Genomic DNA, 9,602 nt, shown 5'->3' on the forward strand with positions numbered 1-9,602 from the left:
CGGCCTCCAAAGATGCCTGAGAGCCTCTCCTGGCATGATGCGGTTCACACCTGGATCCTCCCCTCTCCATCTCACTGTAGGGTTGCTGTGCAGCCTCCTCTACGTCCTCAGACCCTCCTCTCCACATTCCATGGCATGATGTGTCTTCCAGGCCACACAGGAAGGACCCCGAAGATACAGCTTGCCCCTTGAGAGGAGGAGAGGAGCTCCCTTGATGCAAGAACCTCCCTGTTTGTTAGATTCCTGGCCGTGTGGAGACCCCCCAGAGCAAAAAGGACCCAGCCACTCATTCTGTCACCCCCTCTACCCACCCTCTGGCTGGAAAGGGCTGAAATGTCCTGGAGTTGCTAAGCAACAGGACAGAATTCAATTATGACTGTACCCAGAGAATTGCTACCCCCTCAGTATTGCACAGTGTGTAAGCTAATGCAGCACTTTCCTTGGCGGTCTAGAAAGGGGGTGGAAAAGAGACACGATTTCTGAAGTGGCCTAAGGGAGTCAAAACAGGCTGACCACGGAGGCCAGGCTCATTGTACAAAGTAGGTTGGAACGGTCTCCACCTCAGGCACACTGATCTTCACCACACCAGGACCTGCCAAAACCTAAGATTTTGTTTTAAAAGCAGGGGAAGGCCACCAAGTCTGATGACCTTAGTTTAATTCTCAGGAGAGCTGACTCAGTCATTAAGAGCACTTGTTCTTGCAGAGGATCCAGGTTCAAATCCCAGAACTTAATCGGCAGCTCACAACCACCTGTAATTTCAATTCCAGGAAATCTAACACCTTCTTCTGACCTCAAAGGGCATCAGGCATACACATGGTACACAGACATACATGTGAGCAAAACACTCATGCACATAATAAAATAAAATAATAAAATAAAATAAATAAAGGTGGTGGCGCACACCTTTAATCCCAGAACTCGGGAGGCAGAGGCAGCCAGATTTCTGTGAGTTCAAGGCCAGCCTGGTCTACAGAGTGAGTTCCAGGACAGTCTTGAAAAATAACAGCAACAACAACAACAACAACATAATAATAACAGTAGTAATAAAAACAAAATTCAAGAATGCTAAGAAGCCAAGAAAATACAGCACAGGATTTTTGATTTTTTTTTTTAAGTTGTAACAGTCATTTTTTCAGACAATTGGAAAACTTGAATATGGCTTACATAGTGCTGATGTTTTGGGTGCGATGTCTTAACTTTGATGACAGCAGTGAGTTATGCAGCAAAATGTCCTTTTCCTGATGGGGGGCCATGCTAGAGTTTTGGGGGCCTTAGCACCAGAGTAAAGGTTTAACAAAACATACACATTCAAAGAGGGAAAACAAAGTGTCCAATGCTAACAGGAGAATCTGGGTTACGGTGCTCATTGTACTATTTTTATAATGTTCCTGTAGATTTGAACATTTTCAAAAAAAAGGGGGGGGGAGCTCAAGGTTTGGCACAACTAGCCAGTCAGGATAAATCCGTCTCCGGATGTGTGAGCTGATTCTTATTCCTGCATGAGAATGGGCAGAGCCGTGGAAGGAGACGTTTCTGGCGTGGACTTAAGAAGCTGGGGCCTCCCTTCTTCTGCCCTGCCTTCCAAAGGGTATACACAGTGTTCCCAGACACACAGAGATCTCCTGCATGGGCATCACGCTCTCCACTGTGGGAGGAAAATGTCTGGGCCCACCCCGCCGGGTCATCAACCAAGTTCCCAGCCTGGCTTTTCCATGTCACCTCTGAGGAAGGTAAAAGGCCTGGGGCAGGAAGAATACTCTCAGTCCTCAGACTTGCTGGAGACAGCATTCTGACTGAGAAGGGGGTGAGTTTCGTCTTCTGGGAGACTCACCTGTACTGGGGTGCCAGTTGCTCACCGCAGCACTTACTAATCCCTTCTCTGCAGACATCAGCCACTTATTTGGATACATTTCACCTTTCACCTCTTTTTAAAGAAACTATTTTTCAGGGCTGGAGAGATGTCTTAGCAGTTAAGAGCACTGACTGATCTTCCAGAAGTCCTGGGTTCAGTTCTCAGCACCCACATGGCAATTCCCAACTCTAGTTCCAAGGGATCCAACAGACACACACAGACACACATGCAGGCAAAACACCAAAGCACGTAAATACAAATCAATTTAGAAGAAAATATTTTTATTCTTTCTTTTTTTTATTCTTTCTTTCTTTCTCTCTTTCTTTCTTTCTGTGTGGCAAACAGAGAGGGAGGGAGAGACACACACAGAGAGACAGAGAGAGACCAAGACAGAGAGAAAGGAGCTTACAGGTGCTTGCAGTGACGGATCCCTGGAGTTGGAGTTACAGGTGATTGTGAGCTCCCCCAATGTGGGTACTGGGAACCAAACTTGAGTCTGCTGCAAGAGCCTGCAACCTTCTTAACTGTGTTCTCCTTAGTCCCAGTCACTCTTCATGATAGCGGTTGAATTGTTTCTTCCACTTGTAGGGCAACAGGCTCAGAGAGGGTTTAAAGTCTTTGTGACTGCCTCCTGAGCAAGAGTCTGGATCCAGGACCTCCTGACTCCTGACTTCTCACAACACTGCTTCTCTGGATTGTGGTGTGTGTGTGTGTGCGTGTGTGTGTGTGCGTGTGTGTGTGCACAGAGCTTGATACTACGCAAAACTCCCCCCCCCAAGGTGGTCGGCCAGCCCTCAGCAGTTAGTGAAAGTGAGAAGACTGAGCTCAGAGAAGAGGCTCGTGGCAGATTCTGAGTCGGGACACGAGAATTTGCTCCCTCTGCGACCTTTATTACCACTGGGACTCCCCCCATAACCACGGTCCGTGACAGATAAAACCCTCAGGGAAGGCTGGGTGGGTTATAAATGTGCACACAGCCCTCTTTGACTTCTCTTTTAGGGACATGGGTTGCTTTCTAAAAGCGCTCCTTTTGGGGAATTCCTGTGGTCACCCTTTGACTCCTGGGCATCTCTCTTAGTCTCACCTCTCATGACAAGCATGCCGCACATGGCCACGTCCCTGCTGGTCCCTGCTGTCACAGCTTCCCTCCCGAGGGTCTGAAAACTCAGGAGACCATCACGTCTAGGCCAGGTCTTTCCATTCTGGGCCCCAAATTTCTTAGTGGGAGGAGGAACACTTTCACTTCCTTCCAGCTAGCATTTCTTTTTTTCCCTTCCTTCCTTCCTTCCTTCCTTCCTTCCTTCCTTCTTCCTTCCTTTTTTTTTTTTTGTTTGTTTTTTGAGACAGGGTTTCTCTGCGTTGTTACTGGGTGTCTTGGAATTTGCTTTGTAGGCCAGGCTGGCCTCCAACTCACTGAGATTGCCTCTGTCTCCCAAGTGCTGGGATTAAAGAAGTGTGCCACCACCATCCAGCTAGTACATGGGATGTTTAAGGCTCTATTGCCTCTTCATTGAGGGTGGTGACTCACATCTATATCCCAGCATATGGACGGCTGAGGCAGGAGGCCTTCTGGGAGTTGGAACCTAGCCAGGACTACATAGTAAGTTCTAGAACAACATGGGCTACAGAGTGAGACCTTACCTCAAAAAAAAAAAAAAAAAAAAAAAAAGCCAAACCAAATGGAAAGCAATAATAATAACACCTATTGCCTATAATACTCTAGCAGAGGTAGCAAGGCCAGCTAATCTCCTCCAGGGCTGAGAAAGGCCATAGTCAGGTGAACGTTTTAGGCATGTTCCTGTCCCTAGACAGTGTTTAGGTCCATCCATCTGCAAGCTGGCAGCGAGGCAGGGGCTGTTATAACAGGTCTGGGGATATCACCTGGCTCCTGGCAGGAACACCTCACTAAAGAGCCCCCCTTTTATTTTTCTGCTCCCCAGACCTCCACATCTCAAAATCAAGGCTGCCACAGCCTTCCTTCTATAAGGTTACAGGACCCTGGATGACCTGGCTTGGCCTTGGTCCTCCTTATGCCCCCTACCTACGATGACAGAATCAGGGCTGATCCCACAATGCTCCTGGCCTTGGTGGGGACTGTTCTGCTGGACCAGGCAGAAGGGAGCTGAAGAACTGGGGAGCGGCCTTACTAGAGAACAGGCTTCCTGCCCGGTGGCAGTGGCGAAGGCCCTTGCAGAGGCCCTGAGTTCCATTCCCACATCTGGGCTTGGGAGGCTTACAGCTGCTTACAACTCCAGTGGCTCCAGTACCCTGCTCTGGACTCCTAAGGGACCAGCACACATGTGCACATACGTATATGTTGATGTGCTCTTTCACATAAATACAAATAAAATGTTTAAAAATCTGAAGGAGGACTGTGGTGACACACACCTTTGATCTCGGCACTCAGGAGATCTCCATGAGTTCAAGGCCTGGTCTACAAAGTGAGTTCCAGGGCAGCCAGGACTACACAAAGAAACCTGTCTCAACACCACCACCCTCCAGCAAAAACAAAAACAAAAACAAAAACAAAAAAAAAGAAGCAAACAAATAAACAAGAGCTTTGGAGATGAATAAAGACTTCAGGATCTGAGTTTGAATCCCCTCTGCCCATCCACTGCTGAACACAGTAACTCATGTGCTCCTCTGAGGAGACAGGAGGCGACAACAGGAGAATCTCCAGAAGCTTAAAGGTCATCTGGCCTGGCGTCCACAGTGACAAAACAGCAAGGACCCTGTCTCAACACTGGAGAAAGGCAAGGACACACTCAAGGCTGCCCTCTCATTGCCAAGGCTTTGCTATGGTATGCATGCCCTCCCCCACCTAATTAAATATTTAAGAAACAAAAGCCACAAAGGCTGGGGATGCCCCTCACTGGTAGAGCGCCTGCCTAGCATGAGCAAAGAAAGGCCATCCTAGGAGCCTGGTTCCTCTGGTGACTGAATCACCTAGAAGTGAGGGTTCTATATTCTGCCAGGAAGGTGGGTGCCTTTCTGGCTTCCTGCAGGGTTCAGTATGGTGTATCTTCCTGAACCCAGGGGAAAAGACCTGAGAGCTTAAGGTGATTTCTTTGCAGCAGCTTCAGACAGGCAGAGAAATGGACAGGTTCTGGGACTTGGAAGTGGAGTCAGGCCCAGACTCAGGTGACCCTACAGAAGTTAACGCTCATCCCCATGCGTCCAGGGAACCTGAGTTGTTGTGAGCGGAGTTACTTTTGAGGGGCCCTATTTCTCCAAGGAGCCAACTTATAGCATAGGGTTTTTCTCTGTGGGATCACAACTGACCCAGGGAAAGGCAAGAATTCTAAAGAAACCTGAAAGAAGTAGTTTTAGCATCCAGTCCTGAAAAGTCCTCATGATGTGAGCCCACAGCACCCTCCAGCTCTGGCCTGGGCACCCAGGGTAAGCCCCTTCCCACTAGAGCCAGCGGGGCCTCACAACTCTCCATCATTTCCTTGTGGACCTTTTTTAAGAAGTCCAGCAGATGCTGTTTGTCTTGTTCTCCCCGCTCTTACTACCTCACTTCTACATCACAGCCGTCCACCTCTGGCCATCAGGATCCCCTTTCTGCCAGGTTGTCAAGAACCGATACGCTAATCCTATCAAGGACCTCATTTGGCCTTCCCCCTTCCCCTTTAGAGGCTGTTGCTGGCCAGTTAGGCTGGGCTTATTCTTTCCAAATAAGAGTGGAGAAATCTGCCCCTGTCTGCAAGCCCATCAGCCCTTCATGCAATCCTGGCTTTCTAACCTTTCTCCTCTCGACTCCCACCTTCCACAAACTTTCTAGACCTCCCGGTGTGGTCGGTTGGCCCATGTGTCTGTGTGTCTGCCCTTTCTTCCCTCCTACCTGGGAGGCATGTATACCTAGGGTGGACTCTTTGAGTGGGCTGCTCGATCCCTACATCTGTAAAATACGATGTAGACACTTTAGAGAACTGAACCCCTCAGTATTAAGTGGAATGAAGCGGAGCCAGCATCGGGACCTTGCATTCTCTGGGCTTCCTAGGTTGCCTGTGCTCAGTGGCCCTAGCTAGGTGACTAATGAGGTGACACCCCAAGTGAGAAAGAGCAGGGAGCGGGATAGGAGGACTCCTGAGGCCCTCGAGGCTCCTAGGACTTAGTGACAGTATCTTCTTGTAATCCTCAGCTCTCCCCTTGTTCACACATTGCCTTCTTCCTGTTTGAAAATGCTGGGGTAGGGATGTTAGCTTCTCCACTAAGGGGTCTTCCTAGCACGCATGGTGGTAGGCATCTGTAATTCAGGCTGCTCCAGAGGCTGAGACATCAGGATTGTAAGTCCAACCTAGGTATAGTAAGAACTCTCCCCACGCCAACACAAAATAAAAAAGTATAGCCGGGCCACCATACCTTAAAAAGAAAATTAAGCCAGGCAATGTTGGCCATGCCTTTAATCCCAGCTCTCAGGGAGGCAGGGGCAGGCGGATCTCTGTGAGTTCAAGGCCAGTCTGGTTTAATCTACAGAGTGAGTTCCAGGACAGTCAGAGGGATACACAGAGAAACCCTGTATTGAAAAAAAAAAAATTAGCCTGCATGGTGGCCCACACCTTTAATTCCCTTACTCGGAGACGTGAGGCAAGTGGATCTCTGAGTTCGAGGCCAGTCTAGTCTACGTATCAAGTTCTAGGGCAGCCAAGGCTACATAGAGACAGAAGTCTGTCTCAAAAAACCAAAAACCTAAAAACCAAACCAACCAAAATTTAAAAAAACAAAACAAAACAAAACAAAAAACCCAAATCAAAACCAAACCAAAATTAAAAAGATAAAACCACCAAAACCAAAGCCAGAAAACAAAACCACAAAGTCTCCAAAGTCTCCCTGCCTGCCCTAAGACAATGCAGAGCCCACGCCTCCTGTTCATCCCCCCCCCTTCTTCTCTGCCTCACTTCACCTCTAATCCTGGGTGTTTGTATGCATCTGTGTGTGTATTGGTACCCAGAGCTCAGAGCTGCTGGATCCCCTGGGAGCAGGAGTTCCAGGCAGCTGTGCGCACCAGAGGTGAGTGCTGAGATGTGAGCTCCAGTCCTAGATTTACCCTCTGAACCACCTCTCCAGCCCTCATTCCAGGTACCTATGTGTGCTTTGTACCTGAGGGCACACTGTATAGCTCAGGCTGGTCTGGACTTCCTGTATGTACCAGGCTGACCACAAACTCTGCACCCCTTCCACTCCCGGGGTTCTTGGATTAAGAGGTGTGTACACTCCCCTCTTCTGGCTGATGTCATTCTTGACCAGCCTTGCCTTTTAAAATGGCATCTTAGAAACTTGAGTGTGTGAGCCTTTTAGAAGTCCCAAAAGGCTCCATCTTTAATTTAAGGCCCCTGTGTGACAGAGGCCACTGGCCACTGGACCTACGTAAGTAGGTTTAGTTAGGTCTTACTGCTCCTAACTGAAAGCTTCCTCTTTTGATCTGGGGGGGGGCAAGCATGTAGGGGTCTCCTCCCCACCCCCGCAACCATGGGAACTGAGGGCAATCGCAGAAAACACTCACTTTGTATACAAAACAGCTTTATTAAAAGTCAGTCCTTACAAAGATTCTATCAATATATACACATTTAACTGGGCATAGAAGCTCATGCCTTTAATTCCAGCACTCAGGAGGCAAAGGCAAGCAGATCTCTGGGTTTGAAACCAGCCTGATCCACAAAGTGAATTCCAGGACAGCCAGGGCTACACAGAGAAACGTATGTATATATGTATGTATGTATGTATATATACACACACATTTTAAATAAATGCATTAGACAAGTGACAGCCAGATACACAGGCCAAGACACAATCTCAAAGGCTTTGTAGGGAAAAGAGGTTTATTGAAGATGCTCCAAGAGCCCTAGGAAGAGGTCAGGCGCACGTCTTTGGATGCTTGAAGGGCTGGATCTTAGAGCTGTGAGGTAAGGGCCCTACTTTCAGTTTTTCTTTCCTTGGGAAAATGAAAAATGTGTAGGAAAGTGTAGGAAATTCAAAGTCTGGAGTAGAAAGGCTCAAAATTCATGTCTAAGGCACCACAGCTCGCTCCAGTCCCGAGGTCCATGGGGTGAGCAAACGGGAGTCAGAACCATTGGTCCCAGGCGTGATCATGTGCTCGGCTGGTCCCACCTTTGGGATTTGGCCACAGGTTACGTTCCGATGGACCAGGTGAACGGCACAGGCCCAGCAGCAAGGGGTCTGGAGGCAGTCTTTAGATCAAACATATGGCTTGAGTAACATACTTGTGTCTGGCCCTACCGCTGGACAAGGACAGCCTGAGTCCCAGCCACTGAGATATGGAGACATCTAGAGAAACTGGCAAGCCCCAGAGCCAGAGGATTCTCTGAAAGGTACCTCGAAGCCGATGTCATTAAAACCAAACTCCAAAAGTTGCCGGCTCACTACTGTCACTGGCGACAGGCTTCCCTGGTGACATTGGGCAGTGGGTACGCAAAGAGGGAGAAGTCCAGGATATACTTAGGCAGCACATCCTGAAGCAGGGCTCGCGGGACATTGCACAGGTGGTAATGCAGACTTTCCGGGCTAGCCGGCCGGTACCAGGCCTGGCGAGCTGGGAACCGGACATGGGGTGGGGCTCGCACCCACTCGAGCACCTGGTTGGCATCAGCCTCCAGCCTCTCATAAGAACCCACAAAGTCGTAGTGCACAGCACATGGTTGGCACAGGTGGTACACAGGCATCCAGTGCTCATTCATATGATCAGGATCCTCATCCACCAGGTATCTCAGGAACTCTGGGAAGGTGACATCGTCCCCTGCAGGACTGGGGCCAGCTCCAGCCCTGTAGCGCCTGACAATTTCAGCTCCATAGCGCTGCTGATATTCTCGGATTTCCCCAAACTTGTTGCGGTAAGCAGACAGGAGGCGTTCCAAGGGGTCTCGCACAAACAGGAACTTGAAGTAATGCTGCAGACGATAGCGAATCTCCTCAGGCCGCAGGTCTGCCAGAAACACCAGGTCACTGCGGTGGTCCATCTTGAGGCGGACGTCCACGTTGTCCAGGACGCCCGCCAGCACCTTCAGCACGCGCTTCCAGTTAGAGCAGGCCACTTTGGGGACGTAGCAGTAGAGAAAGCGGTAGCGGTCACTTACGAGGATGTGGCGCAGTAGGGTGCGCCGCTGTCCCACCGGCAGGTCCCAGGGGTCCCGGGGCATGCCCGGTTGTCCGCACACCGCCCTCAAGGTCCGGTTTCGGACGTCCTCCCGCACTTGCAAGTCCGAGTCCCCAGCATCCAAGGATAGGCCTCCAGGCTTGGGAGCTGTCCCACGCCAGGCCGCGCCTTTGTGACTGGAAGGGTGGAGGGGAAGGGGTTTCATCTCCGATAGGATGCCCCGCTCGATCATGAGCAGTAGCCCGCTGGAGGCCACGATCACGGCAAACATCAGCATGGACGGCAGCAGCAGGGGTGGCCCCCCGAGCCCAGCACGGGCCCTACTCAATGGGGCCCGCCTCGGCGTGCGGCCCAGGGGCTCGGCGCCTTTTGGGGCCGCCAGTGGGGTCAGAGGGCGAGGAAACATGGTGATCCAGGCAGACTTCGCCGATCTCGGGACTGCTGGGGAGGCGACTGCAGTTGGAGGCTGGAGATCTCGGGGGCGGGAGGGTTAGTGGGTGGCCGGCTCCCGGGTGCAGCTTGGGACCAGGGCCGGATGTCCCGCCCGGCTGCTCTCCACCCCGCCCCCCCGCCCCGCCGTGCTACAGACTCGGGGGCGGGCCCACGTTGGGGGTGGGGCGGGGAGAGAGGCGG

The 9,602-nt window shown here is 50.7% G+C and overlaps 1 protein-coding gene across 1 annotated transcript; it reads right to left on the reverse strand.

The window, feature by feature from the left end:
- Window positions 1-7,367: 7,367 nt before the first annotated feature.
- Window positions 7,368-9,530, reverse strand: Chst14 (carbohydrate sulfotransferase 14). Its single transcript, XM_050134463.1, has one exon. The coding sequence runs from the start codon at window positions 9,373-9,375 to the stop codon at window positions 8,245-8,247; it is 1,131 nt and encodes a 376-aa protein (XP_049990420.1). The 5' UTR covers window positions 9,376-9,530; the 3' UTR covers window positions 7,368-8,244.
- Between the last annotated feature and the right edge of the window lie 72 nt (window positions 9,531-9,602).

Source organism: Alexandromys fortis, unplaced genomic scaffold (assembly GCF_014885135.2).
Source record: "Alexandromys fortis isolate MF-2015 unplaced genomic scaffold, M_Fortis_MF-2015_v1.1 scaffold_6, whole genome shotgun sequence".
NCBI classification, from domain to species: domain Eukaryota; kingdom Metazoa; phylum Chordata; class Mammalia; order Rodentia; family Cricetidae; genus Alexandromys; species Alexandromys fortis.

What these genes read in the sequence shown, in the direction of transcription:
- Chst14 (XM_050134463.1), bottom strand. Translation starts at nt 9,375, where the DNA reads ATGTTTCCTCGCCCTCTGACCCCACTGGCGGCCCCAAAAGGCGCCGAG.